General features: G+C 49.7%; 2 protein-coding genes across 3 annotated transcripts in view; one reads left to right on the top strand and one right to left on the bottom strand.

The window, feature by feature from the left end:
* The window catches only part of CFAP44 (cilia and flagella associated protein 44), a 44,487-nt gene extending 39,779 nt beyond the window's left edge, over positions 1–4,708 (top strand). The window contains exons 33-37 of the mRNA XM_050711048.1: positions 597–757; positions 2,193–2,327; positions 2,898–3,135; positions 4,445–4,543; positions 4,680–4,708. Coding sequence (XP_050567005.1) covers positions 597–757; positions 2,193–2,327; positions 2,898–3,135; positions 4,445–4,543; positions 4,680–4,708 — 662 coding nt within the window. The remainder of the gene's footprint in view (positions 1–596; positions 758–2,192; positions 2,328–2,897; positions 3,136–4,444; positions 4,544–4,679) is intronic.
* Positions 4,629–18,170, bottom strand: part of BOC (BOC cell adhesion associated, oncogene regulated) — a 47,269-nt gene continuing 33,727 nt past the window's right edge. Inside the window, exons 5-19 of one of the 2 annotated variants that reach the window (XM_035540481.2) lie at positions 17,706–17,849; positions 17,089–17,382; positions 16,134–16,406; positions 15,322–15,620; positions 13,402–13,561; positions 12,565–12,675; positions 11,426–11,632; positions 10,426–10,607; positions 9,186–9,291; positions 8,863–8,985; positions 8,043–8,264; positions 7,391–7,614; positions 6,731–6,810; positions 5,915–6,108; positions 4,629–5,328 (exon numbers count right to left, since the gene is read on the bottom strand). In XM_035540481.2, coding sequence (XP_035396374.1) covers positions 5,144–5,328; positions 5,915–6,108; positions 6,731–6,810; positions 7,391–7,614; positions 8,043–8,264; positions 8,863–8,985; positions 9,186–9,291; positions 10,426–10,607; positions 11,426–11,632; positions 12,565–12,675; positions 13,402–13,561; positions 15,322–15,620; positions 16,134–16,406; positions 17,089–17,382; positions 17,706–17,849 — 2,804 coding nt within the window. In that variant the 3' untranslated portion in view covers positions 4,629–5,143. Of the gene's footprint in view, positions 5,329–5,914; positions 6,109–6,730; positions 6,811–7,390; positions 7,615–8,042; positions 8,265–8,862; positions 8,986–9,185; positions 9,292–10,425; positions 10,608–11,425; positions 11,633–12,564; positions 12,676–13,401; positions 13,565–15,321; positions 15,621–16,133; positions 16,407–17,088; positions 17,383–17,705; positions 17,850–18,170 lie in introns of both variants that reach the window. The other variant, XM_035540480.2, reaches the window with a different exon arrangement.

Here is an 18,170-nt window from a genome sequence, read left to right as displayed (position 1 = left end):
GCAGAAAATAAACCAGAGTGGATCGAGTGGACTGTTCTGATGAAGTATTGGTAGTTCTCCTGCACTGCAGAGTCATTAGGCTATGTTAAATAATTTGGGAACTTAGTAAAAGGAGAGCTGACTGAGATGAGATGCTGGGAATCAGGACACACAATTGCTATTTCTGGCTCTAAACAGGAACTGCTAGAAAAAAGTTCTTTCTGCAAAGCCACATAAGGTTTTTATGCAATTTCCTCCTCTGTGTAACATAAGAACGATAAAATATCTATTCAAAACATTTGCAAACATAAAACGGAGGACCAGACCCAGTGACGTCCTGGTGTCTACTACCACTGAACCCCCTTCTGCCGACTCACTGAAGCCTTTTATAGTCCGTGGTGTGGAGGTGGCTCACTAGGACTGGCTAAGAGCGTGGCTTCTTGACAACACAGGTGTGGTCACGGGCAATAACCAATGGCAATATTCAGTTCTGATTTCTGTGTGGCTTTGAGTGAATTATTTATTGTAGAGCATATACCACCGAGCTCAGACAGAAGGCTGGAGGTAAATTCTTATTAATCAATGAAAAGCAGTTCTACCATTTGTGCCTCTTTTAGGACTGGAAGAGGAATGCAATCAGCTGATGATGCTGAAGTTTGGCAGGATGGTTGATTTTGAAGCAGTTCAAGCACACTCTGTTAATATATGCTTGGAAGAGCTGGAAGTAGAAATAATGCAGAAAGAATATGAGCACTCCCAGGAACTCAAAGAGTGGGAGGTAAGGAGCAGGAATATGAGGGGGACATATATATATGACTGTGATTTTCTATTAAGGCTTCATTTGCTGGGGCTGAATAGCTACACTAACATTTTTTGTGAACGTATTTGTGTTTTTTTTTTTTTTTCTCCTGTCACCAAGTTGACCAGAATGTCCAATTTCTATGTCCCGTCACGACTCCTACCTCTGCTCCAGTTGCTGCTGCACATCCTATTTTCTTGTGGAGGTAGACACATTAAAAAAAACAAACAAACAAAAAAAACCCTTTCCTCCAATGCATCCTTCTGCTTCAGTTCTTCTGGAGTGCTTTCCTTTGGTTTTCAGCTGGCATTCGATACCTACTGCCTCCTCCCATTGCATTTGGTGACAAACTATTTGAGTGCAGGGCAGTGCTGGCTTATGTCTGGGACACTAGACTGTGCAGTATGAAAAGTGCTTGTCCTTGTCTGGGAGGCCTAAGGCGCAGCTACTGTAGTACAAACAGGCAACACTCTTATGCTGTCCTTACAGAGTGCTGTCATTGTCTGTCTTTTTAAAAATATGGAGAGAGAAAAAACAGAAAATGAGATGATCTCAAGAGATCCAGAAAATATTTCTATGAGCAAGTAGCATGTCTTGTTTAAATTGCTTGACTATCTTCCCCCACCTCTCCTGAACAGTAAAGCATCATCACCTTTATCCTTTTTTTATATATATATATATATATATATATATATATATATACGTAATAGGTTTCATGTTTTCTACTTTTTTTCTGTTCATGTAAATTGCTAACATGTTTTGAGGTTAGCCTTGATGTGGGATATACACTGCTCCTTAGGGAAGTTAGTCTGGTGTCATTCAACACAGCACACATCTAGATGTGTTTCGAGGCTTTTATAATGAACTCCAGAAGGGCACAAGTTGGTTTATAATGAACTGTCCTGTCCGTTCCTTGCATGTTTGTACAGCATGACACGTTTTCAGGAAGGCAGACTGTTCAGATTTCCAGCAGCTCCTTGCTCTCCTGATTGTCTTGTGTTTATAGCTATGCAAAGAACCCCCTCCTCCTGGACTTGGGTACGAGATCCAGATTTCGAAGTGGAAATCCATAGCCCCAGAATTCTCTGTCTTTTATGCTGGTTCGTGGCAGGTGTAGGAGCCAGCTTAATACCTTACACGCATATGGTGTAGTACGTACCTAACAGTTTTCTCTTTCCCCTGCTTTTGACTAACTGCTTTAAACTAAATGCCTAGTTATTTGCAATAATGGAAAACAACAGCAACAACAACAGAAAAGAAGACATTGCACTGAAGGTATTGTGGGATCACATGGTGTATGTAGGATCAGTTTGTTGTTTACCTCTTTCCGTGACATGTTCTGCTTAGCACTTGTTCCCTGTTTCACACTGTTTATCCTTTCTCATCCTAGTTTAATTTTTTTTAATCTTTCTAGAAAAGAACCTTAGACCTGCAGCAGAAGCTAATGATGCTGACGAAGGAAAATACCAGAAAGCTGCAGCAGCTGAACCGCTTCTGCCTTGAAAAGCAGCAACTCGAAACTACGCTGGATTCACTAAAGAATGATCTAGTAAGTCTTTTAGCTACTGTGGTAGCTGAAACACAGTAAGGTACTACTACATGCAGGTTTGGTACTGTTCAAAAGTGGAAAAGAGTTCATCCAGCCCTCACCATCTCCCTGGTCAAACATCCTGCTCTGCAGTTAGCAGTCCAGGCTAATATTTCCTAGCAGCACAGGCTGAATGGCTGCTCTGCGTCTTTTAGAAGGGGAGATGGATGAGCTGATCCTGAAGTAGGCCATATTTTAAATTCTCTGGTAATTTCTTAGATGCTTTCTAATATCAAAACAAACTAACCTTATTTCTAATTAGAAAATGTCTTGAAGGAAGCCAAAATTATTCCTTTGATGCATGTAAACAGCCAAATGAGTTAAGGTGTGTTCTTTGAGACCAAAGTATTAGGGAATAAGACAGACTGAGCCTAAGCTGACAGTCCCTCAATCTGACTTAGGAGGAGTTTGGACTGTGGTGTAGTCATGAAGCTGTCCTGTGCCTTGGAAAGCCTCGCTTTCCCAAAGGAAATACATTTCCACTGTTAATTCTTGCATGTTTTATGGGAGCTGTTTTTTCTCTCCTTACAGGGAGCAGAATTTCAGGGCCCCCGAACTGCAGACATCAAAGAGAAGGCCAGGATGGAGTCACTGCTGAAACACAGGGCTCATGACATTGCCCTCCTAAGGGAAGAGATCAGTCTTCTCAGCAGAAAAGATGGATGCATAAGAGAGCAACTCAGTCTCCTAACCAGAAAAGATGGGTGCCTCTTTCTACAGCCTTCATCACCTGAGACACTCTCTGAACCCTTCCCTGTTCTTACACCATGTACGGTAACTAACAGTCCCAGCATCCCTTAAAAATGGATGTAGTTAACTGCAGCAGTAGTAATACCTAGAAGTGTGAAATGTATTGTTTTGGCTAAGCAGGGGGTTAGTTTTAAAGGGTTTTCCCTGTCAAAATATGACTATAGTGGCAGATACGGAATTAAAATGGGCAAACGAAACTAGTAAATGCTGTTATCAGTCCATTGCAGAGCTCTGCACTAGACAGATGATCTGTGTATGTGTATTGCATGTGCAGCTCTGTATGCCTGGTTGTAGGTCTCAGCACAAAAAGGGGCTTTGGAAGGCTGGGTATGAGAAAGTTTTGTCCATCTGAAACTATCTTTGGTACCTGTGTTCTCAAAACTGGTAAAGGAGGTCTGTCTTGGGGGTGCATCTTGTTACCTGTTGAACATCCTAGCAGCAACAGCAGTTTTGTGGAGATGGGAAGTGCTGTGTGGTTGGAGAAGGCAAGGGGACCTTTTTCCTCAGGGCCTACAGCGCTCAGATGGGTCTGGCGCCAATCGGAGACTTGCCTGCTCTACAGAAGTGGGAAACTCACTGAAGTGCAGGATGTCAGATTTACTTGGCACGAGGAGGCTGTAGCAACAGATGAGCAGTGAAGTAGCCTGTAATTCCACTGACTTGCAGCAGTAGACCAGACTGAGAGCAGAGCCAGGCTTTGTCTGTTTTCAGGTTATATTCCTTTTTTTTTTCCTCTGGCACTTGGGATGCTGACAGTGAGGGACCATTTATAGAACTTACCTTGTCTTACCATGAAGAGTTCCTTCAACCCCAAAGTGGAGGGATTTTTTTTTTTTTTTTTTACAATGTACTTCCATTGCAAAGTTTCTAACAATGCACAAGGAAGTTTGGAAGTTGTTGCTATTTTTAAATTAAACAGCTTGAACAACCTGCAGCTGCTCTTGCTCCTCCTCCCCACTCCCTCCCTGGTCATTACTCCTCTGTTAGGTATACCTTCAGGCAGGATCCAACCATATCCTTGCCAGGCACAAGAACTGCCCCTGCTGGCCTCAGCACGACCAAATGAGCGGTATTTGTGCTGGCAGCCTTTTCAGTGGGTCCCTATGAAGGTGCTGTGCATCTTGTTTCCTCAGGAGGCAAAAAAGAAAACAGCCTCGTCCCCAAACCTGGATGCTGGAAGCTTTTGAAGCAACAAAACCCCAGGATGTTGGGGGGGGTCAGGGATTTGGGTGTCCACCCCAAATTTTATGCAGCTATCCCTGGAGATGAATGAAAATTTCCTCTAGCTCTGCTCCCCCTAGCGGTCTCATGTCATTTAACTGGCACAGGTAGTGGCAGTCCCTCTTCTCCCAAGTTCGGCATTGAGAAGGTTCACTTGGGCGGCCTACTGGAAACTCTAGCTGCAGGAAGATGTCACCTTTCCCCAGGTATCCTGTTTGCTATTTCTGGAAGGAAAAAAAAAAAAGCGTAGGTTCATTCTGTGGGAGGATTTAGTGTACAGTCAGCCCCAGAAAAGACTTAAGCCTTTATTTTAGGTGTTAAAGCGCGGGTTTGTCTTTACAGATATGCGGCTGCAGCTGGCATCTATGTGAAGGGTTGTTTAAGTTGATTAGGCAGAGTGCATAACTCCAGTCCACCCGCAGGAGCGTGTTCCTGGGACATGCCTTCCTGTAGGCGAGGAGAAAAGACCTTCTTGGTAGCGTTATCTTGTGTGAAGCCCTCACTGCACGAGGGTGCTAGATCTTGGTGGTGGCAGCTCTGTTTGGACCCCTGTCTTGCAATGTCTCGTGCTGCTGTCTCAGTCTTGTGCTCTGACCAACAGCCCAGTGCCACGGATAGCTGCGGCCTTGTTCCTTCAGCCCTCCCATTGCCTTGCTGAGGATACCTTCTGTCTCCATAGCATTATAAAAGGCACATATACATTTATATACAAGTGCATAAATATATAAATAGGGGTGTTATACAAAAATAAATACCCATTCTCTTTTTCTCTTTAGAATAAGTCTTTGCAAAAGGCAGCTTGGTCCCTAACTGGTAGGAGAATGAGTCTCTAAGGGCCTCAGTGGTGGTGGGCTGCTGTTCAGATGTCCTGGTAGGTCCAGACTCAAGGATGTGATGACTGGATTCTGGGGATGGAGGTCTCCTCTGGACTGGCAGCAGTCTGGTCTTTCTACCTCTTCAACTGGCACTAGGCCTAGGCAGCAAGGGCTTCCTGAAAGACAGAGGAGCAAGAGACCGTTAAAATGCATACAGAAATGAGAGGTGCTGTGGTAGCTTTCTTCTCAGCAGTCCATTTTATGAGGATAGGTATTCTGATAAAAGACAAAGAACTGCATTCTAAAATTCCTAGTTACATGGGAGTTTAATCCTATGCTTGCACACAATGAGTTTGATCCATGCTACAGGAGGGGTGGATCAATGGATCACGTCCTAGGGGGATGGATTCATTTAAGTCCTCAGGGACCTTGGTGCTTGACTGGTGGTCTCGAAGATGTGAGATGAAGGACTAAGGGACAGTACCTCTGCTGCAACTGCAGGTAGGTGTGTGCCCTTCCAGCAGCATACAGTTTCATGTTCTCAGAGAATTCAGAAATCTGTCCTGTAAGACTGTCCCAGGCAATTTACAGTCCCCAACTGCTAGCGTGGCCTTTTTAAGCTGCTCTACATGTTATTAAGTCATTGCACCACAGAAATGAGCATGAACAAAGCCATCCGAAAGGCTCTCCGGTAAGATTTCCCTTCAACATCAGCCCAAAACAACAAGATGAAGCAAGCACTGAGTTTTCCAGACCACTGACCTTGGTGGAAGAGTGGATCCCGTCGAGCATCCAAACTAGGGCCTCCAACTTTGCTGCCCATCACTGGATGATGCAGGCCAATGAAGTGCTCTTGAAGGTGAGGACAGTCATCTTGTGGCTGGAGAAGTTGGTGAGTGGAGTCATCTGGGAGGCTGTAGAGGAAAGAGCTGTCTTCTGGTCTGGAACTGGGCAATCTGGAGAGGCAGACAAAGAAAGAAGTTTAGCACTATGCACAGATGTTTCCTCCTTGAAAGAGATGATCTATGTAGCAGCTAGCTGCATCAATGGAATGACATAAAACGTTCCTAAATGAGGGGAAATTGGGATATACTTGTGGGACGAGAATGAGGTGATGGGAACTAGTATCCACCATTCAAAACTTGGTGAGTGCCACAGCAGCTGGGAGGAGTAATCCCTCCCAGGGAGCAGGGGAATAATGACTTGAAGTGTGAACAGCAAGACAGAGCGCCTGCAACTGGCCAGATTCTGGGCAGCTGTTTATCAGCATCCAGCTACAGATGCTGGTTTCTCTCTTTGTACTCTTTAGTCTCCTGCTTAAAAGCAGGAGGAGGAAATGGGAGGATAAGGGGCAGTAGGTCTTATCTCTAAAATGCAATTACCCCTCGCTCAAACCATAGGAATGAGCTGTGTGAAAAGAGCTTAGATGAAAAGGCTGAATGCTGGAGCACAGTTTTGTTTCCCAAATGAACTGTGACAGAGAAGAGAGCAACCTGAGGGCTAACTTTTGTGAGCAGGCATTTTCTGGCAGGCCCCACTGGATCGTTCCATCCTCCCCCTCCATAAGCCAGGACTAACCTGGAGGGTTGGTAGTCTCGCTGGGCACTCCCGTTTTGCAGCACTCGTGCCTGCAGCAAGGCATTGGTCTCCTCGTGTGACTGGAATGAGAGAGAAGGATCTTAGAAACGCCACAAAGCAGCATTAAGAAGTAGGTGCTGATCTCCAGCAGAACCAGAACCATGGGGCAGAACGGTGAAGCTCTTGCTTAGCTGAAACTGTTTCTTCTGCCATAGCAGATAGAGCAGAACTGAGCTGAAAAACTCACTTCATGCTTACTGCTGAATTACTGGCTCATGATAACCAATGTACAGTCTCAGTTGTGGCACTGCCTTGGCTTATGTTACCATTTACGCACAGAATCCTCAACGTTGCCAGTCCCTGTAAGATTTGCTTAGGAGAAACAGGAACCATTTCCATTAAGTGGGCTTTTTGCCCACTGCCTCTTCCATACTTAAGAGCCACTGCCCCAGGAAACCACCTCATCATGGGTGAATTGGAGACCTTCCTGCTCTTCCCATGTCTCATGCAACGCCACTGCCCTGGGGAAATCTCATCTAAGGAGGAGACAGTTTGGGCACTTTTGCATGCTGCAAGGGGTGTCAGGCATGTCTGCAGAAGCCCTCCCACTGCAACCATGGCCTCCAGCTCACGTCAAATCAACTGCAGATGTGGACATACCTGCTGCACGTCTGGACTGTAGTCTCGGGGCTTGGTGCTTGCATAGCCCACTCCTGCAGAGGGGCAGATGCCATTCAGATGTGCCCCATTGGTGTAGGGCTGCCCGTTAACGTAGGGGTGTCCGTTGGCACGAGAAGCAGAGATGGCCCTCAGGGGCACCATGGTGTACTGGCAGGATGATACCAGCAGCCCAGCTCCCGGGAAGCCCATGTCAATGGTTTGCTCTGCAGAGGGAAGAAAAAGGAAATCTGAGACCAAAAGCAGAGGTAAAGCTGAGCTTCTTGAAGTGAGCTGCTGGGTGGGATAGTATTGGGCAGTCCTGTCAGGCAGCTATTTGGCACTCAGAGCACCCTTGGGGACAAAAGGTGGAAAGAAGCCCACCACGAAAGTAAAGGCAGTGCTGCTTGTCACCTCTTCTAGTCCCAGGGTTCCTTCTCAACAAGGTAAACGGGACAAGGGACGGACTGGTAGCTTTTGTCTTCACAGGGGACTTCCACAGGACATTTGGAACTTGTCCTCTGCCCACCCTTATCCCTGCTTCACAGAACGTGCAGCCTTCACATTCTGTGTTTGACCCAATTACACCTAGGTTCAGATCTAACCCACACGATGAGCACATCTTGTAAATCAGCCCTCAAGAAAGGACACTCACTCTGCTTGGACCAGGCTCTCCAAAGGCAAAAGGGGATGAAGGCCACGATGAGGAGCACAATGGAGCCCAGCACGACGCCCACAATCAAGTACGGCAAGTCGCTGGAACGGGCCACCATGGCTCCTGTCCCCAGGCCGCTGTGCCCGCCGCTGAGCGGGGGATGCTGCTGGGGGGCCACTGTTGAGGGTGGAAGACGACCTGGCAGACCAAGAGACTTCCGAGCTGTGAAGGAAAGAGTCAGAGTGAGACACAGACAGGGCAGGAGCAAGAGCAGCACTCTCCACGGATGTCTACACTGCTGTGGAGTGAACAGACTTCTGCAGTGGCTTTGAAGAAGTGCTTCTGGATGCCAGAGGATTTCCTGGGCTGAAGCATATTGCCATACAGATGAGTCCTTTGTGCTTGCTTTACAGATCTGCCAGGCTGTTGGGCTGCTAAAGCACAAGGAAAAAGGGAAAGCCTCCAAAACACCCACTTGGACTTAATGCTGTCCCTATTGCGACAGTGCAGCTGCTTGGAAGATGAGATGGGACTCGCTTATAATCAAGCACAGCAGTTCAGACCAGCAAGGGGGAGTTAGCCCTTCTGGTTCCAGTCACCGTCTACGTGGCACTTAGGAAGAGAAAAGGTCAGTACTGCTCTGAGGGAAATGCTGATGGACTCGCAGGTCTGCATCAGGTGTCTGTGAGTACTGGTACGGGTGTATACACAAACTGAGCATCAGCACCAACAAACCTACCCTGCTCTTCTGCCTCCACCTCCTTGCCTGAGCGTGGATGGTGTACAGTCAGGCAGGGGTGGTACCCGCGAAGCTGCTTACCTTTGGTTTCACAGATCATCACGTTGCTGAACTCGCTTTCGCCGCCCTCATTGAAGCACTGCATCTTAATGTCGTACGAGGTTTCTGGCTGCAGGTGGCTGATGGAGTGCCAGTATCGATCTCCTGAGGAGGGAACACACACACAGGGTGCCTTTAGCTCCCGTGGGGAACTTGCAGCTGGCCCACCTCTGCAGCAGTGAGAGGTGAAGCACGACTAGCCAGCAGCAGCAGCCGCCTCATGCCTTTGGTATACAAGGCTCCTTCTGGCCATGTACTCTTACAGAAGAAATCAAGAGCTGGGACCAGTCTCCAAAATCTCCTACCTTCCACCACATCCTTCTTGTAGTCGCTGTCATTGTCACTGTCAGTGGGGCGGTAGTAGATATAAAAGCCGTGGATGGGAGTGTTGTTGTTGCTGGCGGGGATATACTGCAGAGAACGGGAGAGCAGAAATTAGCAGAGATGTCTGTGCTGTCATATCCATACTCTGTTGGGCAAGGAAGAGTCAGGATAAATGGGATGAGGCAGGAGGAAGACCCACAGGGAGCTCTTCCTTGTCCTGCCGCTGGTTTTCACAGTAAGGGCTTCCTTCCAAGAGCTCATTGCTATTTTATACTCTTAACATCTTGCCTCTCTCAGGTAACAGGCAGGCCATGAATCTGGTCCTGTCAACCCAAACATCCTGTATTCTGTGCCCTCCCAGCAGCTACTGCCAATGCTAAAAAGAAGAAATCCCTCAGCGTCAGTGACTCAGCTGGGCAAGGGCAAACACACCTTCACCTTGACTCTAACAGTCTCACCGCTTCCAGACAAACAGCATCTACCTTGCCATGAACCAGTGACTGGAGAAGTCTCGTGTTTGTGTGGACAACTCTGCTCCTCCTCCACCCAAAGCTGTACTGCCCCAGCTCCATGTGCTCATGCTGTCTTTCACCCGGTATTATATCAGCTACTGTGTTTAAAATAACAGCAGTGCCCATGCTGCCCTGCAGCAATTTCAAGCCAGAAGAAGCTGGGAGAAAAGAGAGTGATGCACCCCTCTGAATAAGCTGTTGGAAACACTTAGATATGGGCTTGTGATCCAAAAGATCCTGCCCGCTCCTAAAAATCCTCTGGGCTGGACTGCTGTAAACAATTACCAGCACTTACAGCTGCTATTCAGCAAGTGAGAGTGAAGGACACGTCTGCTGGGAACTACTGGGACAGACAAGAGGTGCTAATGGATTCCAGGAGTTTGGCCAGGGGAGCAAGCAGCCACCCCCAGAGTAGCTGAACCGTGCTTGTTGGATGAACTGGTCAAGACCCTGAGGTTATCCACTGAAATGCCTCCTGCGCACAACGCTGAATTCAGATGAAAAGAGCTTCCTAGGCTCTCTGAATTCCTCCACTTCTACATGGCCCAAGCCTGACCCTTGTTTTCTGTGAGAGCTATCGGATCCCCAATCCATTCGTGCTGCTGACAGGCTCCAGCCTGGTAACCTGGAAGCGTTGTAAGCCAGGCAGGTAGCACCCACACACCTGCACCCTGCACTTTCAGGGATCTTTCCTCCCTACAAACCTTACCATCCACTTCAGCATGATGGTGGTCTCGTTGATGGCATCTGTGAAGGTGATGTACGGCCCAGCCACGGGGCGCTCGTAGACTCGGTTGCTGTACCCAGACACCACATATGGCCGAGACGCAGCACTGGGCTCGCTCTCCCCCAGGATGTTGAGTGCTCGGACACGGAACTTATAGGAAGTGCCTAGGGGAGAAATGGGAAATAGGAGTTTTACCAAGACAGCGCCAATGTCTTCCAAGGCTTCTGCTGTCAGCACAGGCCTGACTCTGGAGAGGGGCCACATCTCCAGAAGACAGAGAGACTACAGCCAGGCTTTGATAAAAAATGCATGGCCAGATTTCAGCCATGTGCTAGACTGAGCCTGCTTTTATTTGCCTCTCCCAATTACCGTCTGGATGGTCTAGAGGCCAGGTCACAGTTATGGCAGGTATGTGGGTGGATTCAGAGATGGTTGAAAGGATGTCCTTACCCCAGAGCAGGTATGGGATGTCATCCTTCCTCTACTACATGGAAATCATAAATCTCAGATAAAAGCTCTAAGCCTAAATAATGTTTAACCAAACATCATTTTTCTGCTCTTTACGTTTGGGTGATTTTGTCCTTTAAAGCTGTCCCACCTAGCGATGCCTTTTTTCTCATGTGAAGTGCAATGGGAATTGTGTGTCCGTCTGTCTTGCCTGCGGCTAAGGAAAGCTCTGTCCTGTCTAATAAATGGCAAAGACAAGACACTCTTATGCTTTCAGTAACTACCTCCTGTAAGACAGAAAAGCATGTGCAAGACTCCCTGAGGGAGGTCAAATCTATGCTGGTCTCTGCAGCTGGAGAAATTGGAGAAGCATCTGCAGCATTTCCCCAAGCATCCGAGGCTGGAGCTGGGGCGGCTTTGTTCCGATCCCACACGGCAGGGCTGAGTGAGCTGCGACAGCTGGCTGACCGTCCTACAGGGGCCGCGCAGCTCTCCCACAGCCCTCCAGGAAGCGGGGAGGAGAACACCTGTCTACCTTTCTCCAGGCCAGGGATTTCCACGGAGAGGCGAGAAGGAGGAATGTCACTGGTGGCCAGGACCCAGTCTCCCAGCTTCTTCAGTTTCTTGTATTCTACCCGGAAAGACTGGATGGGAAACCCGCCGTTCCCCCGGGGGATCCAGGTCACATACACAGATGTCTCCGATGCCATGGAGATGGTTGGACGATCTGGTGCCTCTGGAGCTGCAAAGGGCACATCAAGACATGAAACACACTCCTCTCACCGTGTCTGGAGGATCCCATAGCTCAGAGGTATGCAGGTGAAGGACTGCCTGCCCTGCACCCACCCACGTGCTGAGTCCTGAGTGCTAATTTCTTTCTGCCTCTTCATTAGAGCTGGCACCCCCAAATCCTCGTTCCTTTCAGTCTCTCCAAACATCTTTTACTCCTGTTTGCCCCTTGCTCCTTTTCCCCTCCCAACTCGAGCAGGGAGAGAAGAGGTCTGTGGTGTGTACACCCATCACAGGAGGGGCAGCACTGAGAGGTGCGGATGCAGGGCTGGAGACGAGAGGCCCGGCTGATGTGGAAGCAGTGAGCGGGGGGAGACTGACACTGGGGACAGGAAGGGGACAGACAGGTGTAGGAGGTGAAAACAGGAAAGGCTGAGAGGAGCCAGCTGAGGAGGAAATACGGAAGAGTTCCGAACTGTAGAAATATGACCTGATACAAAAACAATCAAAAGATGGGAGGGAAAGAGACGGACAGAGCTGTGGAGATGAAAGCAAAGGGAACACATGAATTACAGCAAGGATAATGGCACTGATGAATACCAGTGGCAGATACAAGGTGGGAAACAACAAATTGGATTAACTAAGCAGGAACTGGTGTTCCTCCAATGCAGCAAAACGCCCAACTGGAGCAACCTCCTACCCTCACGCCCATTCTTAGTTTCTGACAGGTCCTTGTGTTAACGGTGGGGACAGGCTCTGGGATCGGCTTCCCCTCCAAAGACTGCCAGCCTGCCAAGAAGCACAGGGGTGTCCGAGAAAGATATCTCCTAGTCAGGAGCTAGAGACCACCCACCCTTGCTTTACCCACGGGAGACTCTAACCCCAGCACCGACCCGGCGCCCCTCGCCCTCCCTCCTTGCCAACCCAGGCCAGGCAGGGCCTTACGGGACAGGCGGCTGTTGTCGGACTGGTTACTGCTCTGGGTGCTCGTGCCTGGGTCATCCCTCTGGATTTGCTGCTCTTTGCTGGCAACAATCTCTGGTTTTGGACGCCGGCCTGCACAGAAGGGAGAGATGGCATCAGGGACACGGTAATGCAGGTCAGAGTTAATTGTTGTTGTCGTGAATAAAGACAAAGATTCCCAGCTGCGATGCCGAGGTAAATACTCCTTGGACTCAAACAGCCCTAGGGCTTCAAAGTGCTCAACTTGCAGACAGGAACCGAAGCTAAAGGGGCAAATTGGTTCTACTGTTAATTGCTTTTCTTTTGCCCCCACTAATATTTAATTTTCTAAAACTTTTAATTGGTTTTCCGGAAATCTTGTTGCTAGATTTCTGCCCGAGGAGGTGGTAATTAGCACAGTGCAGGGGCCTCAGAGGATACGTGAGCAGGCCCAGCACCATGGGGAAGGTTTCAAGGAAGGGAATGCCATTCCCCATCCTTGCTGGGGGACAGGATAAGCAGCATGGGACGGGGGGACTGAGCTTAGACACTTGGAGCATCCTTTCGGTGGTGCAGCCAGCTCAGCGTGACACAGACTGCTGGAGGAGGGCCTGCAGTTTCCTTTAGTGCAGGACAAGGTTTTATGAACAGATTGGACAAACACGGCTCAGGAATAACCCCCAAAGGCACAGGATGGATTAACAACCTCCTGACAGCCCTCCCAGGCCTATTTTCTTCGCTTCTGCAGGTGTCCAACTGAGCCACGGAGGGAGGAAGGACGCTTGGAGGGGCTCTCCCCTGACTCAGAGCAAAACACCCAGGGCCAGGCTGGACCTTTACCAGTCCGGAAGGTCACCATGGCCGTCTGTCCCTCGCCGGCACAGTTGTGGGCAGCCATCTCCACCTCGTAGAGGCTCCCGGGGTCCAGCCTGGTGAGCGTCAGGCGGTGCTGCGAGGCCGGGACGTCCCTCACTGCCCAGCTGTCCGAGGCGTTGGTGACCTGCTGAGAGACCAACACCAGCGTCGCAAAGCTGGGGGCCGGCTGGGCTTCTGGCCAGCACCGAGCCCTGAAACCTTCCCTTGGGGCTGTGTGTAAAGTAGGGCTAACTTTCCTCCTGTCTGTGCAGGAGGGAGATGTTTTCAGCCTGATATTGCAGAGCTGAGGGATCCGGGGACACAGAGGGAGCGTTCAAAGCCTGCCCAGGCTGTGCCAGTTTGGATTACGCAGTGGGATTTGGGGAAGCTGCACATTAGTCCAGGATGCTTGATGAAGGGCAGAGTTAAGGCTCTAAAGCCTCACCTCTGGCATTTCTTGGCAGAAACACAGCGCCTTATGCAGGGAATAGATCATGTACGCCCAGAAAGATGTGGAAATACTGTTTTCTGGTGATGTCCCGACGCCCCATACGGAGCAGAAGGGAAGGTGGGACTCTCCTCCTTCTCCCCAGCTGCAAGGATAATATTTTTTCAAGCAAATACACAGGACACCGAAGTGACCCGGTGCCGAAAGGAGCATTAGCAATGCAGGCAACGCAACAAAACGGAAATGCCAAGACTCTGCTGTATCATTCATCTTCTCCAAGCATTTGACACTGACTGATTAATGCCTGCCTCGTTTTATTTTTATTCCTGAGCCCACGGAGCTGTGAGGCCAGGGAGGGGAGCCCTAAAGACTGCTAATATCCAGGAAAGAAAAAGAGAAATTCTTAAGAAACAAAGATAATGGCTGCATGGCATCTGACTGCTTGCAGGCTGCTAAGAATTTAGGGTCAGTGTACGAGCAGGGAAAAGAGACAGCCGCAGATATTTTCCAGAAGAGAAACAGACCCTTGCCCAGCACAATTTTAAGCCTCCTGTCATTAGGTTTTACTTTCCTTAGCCATCTTTCACACAAAGAGCCTTTTCTTTTGTTGCTGAATTGATTCCTTCCCTCTCTACAAACATGCTTTTCCAGTCAGAGATGTTAAAACCAGATCATTATATAACTTGATCCTACAGATCGCATAGAAAGAGACTCTTTCTAAACAAGTTTAAGGGTTATTGGGACTAATTCCTTTCCACACAATCCTTCAGCGTCCCAAGAAAGAGTCTCCAGCTGAGAATTTGGACTACACTGAAAACATATTACTGCAAACTGCAGTGACCCATGGTGACCTCCACTGCCCTACAGCCCCTTCCAGGTGAAGCGCTGAAAAACAAATAAAATATGGACAAACTCCAGCCTGCGAGTTAAGATTGCATGCAGAACTGCTTGTTACATGATACACCACTGGGGGACAAATCTCCTCCTGGCAGACAACTAGACCCTGCAGTCTGGTGAGGATTTTGACATCTTTTGTTTTTAAAACTTGCCCCCTTGTGCTCTTGTGTTGGCATCTTCTGTCTTTGTTTTAAAGGGCTATATAAAGAGGTAGTTAGTTAAAACCCTCAGCGTAAGTTTTGTTTAGAAAGAAATCAAGAATATGGGGGTGTTGTAGAAGCCTCCTGTTATATCATATTTTCATGAAGTCAAGCAACTCCAGGAAAATAGATGCATATATTCACATATAATTGAAAATGGTGCCTTGCAGTGGCTGGGAATCAAAAACACGCCAGATCTGAAACGTACTCAAAGCCCAAAGCAAAACCTACCTCTCTACTGCAACCCTCTGCCTACCCAAAGGAAATACAGGTATTAAACAGACAAATCCAAGGCTGACAGCCCACCTGGAGACCAGCACAGAGGAAGGAACATGAACAGGGCAAAACACCAACCGATACCTTGCGATGCTTCACCACGTAGTAGAGGATGGGGGCTCTGCTGTCAGGCCGGGGTCTCCACACCAGGTCGTAGCTGTCTGTCTTCGACGTCCGGGGAGAGCTGAGGATGATGGGGGCCTCGGCTGGAGACACCAGCTCCCTGCTGGCTGCGCACTGTGCAGATGCGGACAGCGGGGTGGTCCCAGGCTTCGGCAGCCCAGCTTTATCCAGGGGCAGCTTGAAGGCACCCTCCCTGGAAGGCGGCGTCGGAGGCTGCGCTGAGCCTGGCCGGGCATCTCGCCCAGGGTTGAGGGTAGCTCCTGAAAGACAAGATGTCGAGAGTAAATGGGTGGTAAGGGCAGGGTAAACGCCCAATCCAGTCCTGTGGTGAGGACAGAGCTGCGAGAAGCCCCCTGATTCCTCTCAGAAGACCAGAGCTATTTACACACTGCACCACAGGTTCCTTAGAAGTATCAGGTCCCAGATGGTGCTGCCGGCTGCGCTACTCCAAAAGGTGTTAGAAACAAGCTTTCTCTCCTGGTATAAACATAACACACCTCACTGGGGCCTCTCCCAGAACATGCCTGGGCCATATAGGACTTCCTACCTCTCTGAGGGCTTTCTAGCCCTCTTACCCTGGATCAGGGTCCAAGGAAACAGGTGGCTCCTCCAGAAACCCTCAGAGTGTAGGGTGAACAGGAAGGAAGAGCATGGCAGCTCAAACCCAAGCAGGAGGGTGATACACCAACTCTCTTCTCCTGCTCCCCTCTGCTCTTTCCCCGTGCACTAGGCTCTAGCACTGAGTGACCACAAACTTCCAGAGGGGGACTGACCTGGCCGGGCTGTCCTCAGCTGCACCATGGCTTGCGCGCTGCCGACCTCGTTCTCTGCCATGCACTGGTAGATGCCGTCGTCCTCGGGCCCCACGCTGACCACCCGCAGTGCCCGGCGGGAGAGCCGGAGCCGGTGGCTGGCGGAGAGGGGCACGGCGTTGCGCAGCCACACGACGGAGGGCTGGGGGTTCCCCCGCACCTCGCAGGTGAACTTGGCGCTCTGGCCCCAGGGAATGATCTGCTGGGACAGCTCCATCGTGACCTCCGGGGGCTCTGCAAGGGGAAACAGCACGGCTGCTGAGCATCACCTGGCAGGGAGCACGGCACCATCGTGGCTTTGCGCTCTTCTCTGCAGGTTCTCAACCCTCCCTGCCAGTCCTGCTACTTTTGAGGAGTCCCACATGGATGTGGTACTCCCCTTCAGCATCCACATCTACCGCACAGAGGGGTGTCCCTCTCAGCCACGTGATGACAGCAGGCACCTGTGAGTCCCATTTTTCTTAGCTGAAACATTACTCTGCAAAGCTTGTGCTCGTGCCAGTAACGCTTCAGCACTTGGATGACATGAAATCCAACAAAACACGGGCTTATCCTCCTTCATGCTTGTGAGAAGGAGAAGGATGTGTGATAGAAACACAGAAGGCGTAGTACCCGTTACATTTCTCACCCCGTAAAGAGCTTCCCTACAAGGAGTGAGTGAAAAGCAAGAGACTGATGTCTTTGCTATTATTTCGCTCAAATATGTCTGAGAAGCAGCCAGTCCGCCACCAGAGAGTGTTAGAGCAAACCTTCCCCACAGGAGGGAGGATCCATCATCTCCAGCTCATGGTGGGAGCCAGGAAGGAGGAACCACCACCCTCAAGTCAGAATTCATCCCATCTCATAGGAACTGGAACCTGAAAGCAGTAGAGAAAGTCCAAGCCCCTCTTCCAATGAGGACTACAGCAGCACTCACCGAACACCTGCACGTTGTAGAAGATGAACGCGGCTCCGGCCTCGCCCACCCCATTGTCAGCCGTGCAGCTGTAGGTCCCCGAGTCCTCCTCGCTGGTGGGGTCAATGAGGAGGTTGCTGAGCAGGAACCGCGTCTTGTTGAACGCGGAGACGCTGGAGCCGTCCTTGGCCCAGGTGACCCGCGGCGGGGGGATCCCGCTGGCCACGCACTCCAGGATGAGGCTTTGGCCTTTGGTGACGATGATGGTCTGAGCCTCGGGGGGGTAGATTATCCGCGCTGCCTCTGCTGTGGAGCCTGGCGACAAAAGGAGGAAGGAGGTAGGTGGGCAGGAAGGTGGCAGTGCAGGACAAGGCCATTCTTTAAGGGATGCATGCACACAGCAAAGTAGTCTTGCTGAAGGACTAAGGACCTGTCCTCACATGTCACCAAAAATAAATCCTGAGCAGGCACAGCGATCCCAGGAGCAGACCTTGGGGCATTCGGCTGCTGGGAAGGAGTTTTCTCAGCAGCTGACAATGTCGGTTCATACCAAAAAACAGCTGCAGTAGCACTTTGTATGTGCTCCCAGGGCCGGAACGGCTAAGGAGAAGATGTGCAAAGAAAGGAGAGCAGCTTACGTCTCACGCGGAGCCTCTCACTGGACACTGAGGTTTTCACCTCCTGCGTCACGGGGTTGTAGGCAGCACATTTGTAAGTCCCCTCATCCTCCTGGCTGGCATTGACAATCTGCAGGTTCCCGGATGGCATGATAAGGTAATTGTCTGCAGGGAGAGAAGAGGAGATGGTGCATGGTCATAAGGTGTGTCCCCCGGAAGAAACACTGTGCCCTGTAGAAAAGGTGGACAAGTGGGAAGGGAAAAAAAACAACAGGAGAACGCTGAAATGACCCCTTTTTGTTCACGCATCAGGAGGAGCAATGATGCAGTTGTGGAAGGAAGAGAGCCTCAGATGAAGCTAACTTGCCACAAGTGCCTGCAGCAGATGGAGCAAAGCTGTAGAATTGAGACTCAAGTTTTTAAAAATTCCCCAAATTCAGAAACATCTTTATCCAGGGGCTGGGCTAGAGGAACACTTCATGGACA

The sequence above is a fragment of the Cygnus atratus genome, chromosome 1, assembly GCF_013377495.2.
Source record: "Cygnus atratus isolate AKBS03 ecotype Queensland, Australia chromosome 1, CAtr_DNAZoo_HiC_assembly, whole genome shotgun sequence".
NCBI lineage: Eukaryota > Metazoa > Chordata > Aves > Anseriformes > Anatidae > Cygnus > Cygnus atratus.
This window is presented reverse-complemented; position numbering and strand designations above follow the sequence as displayed.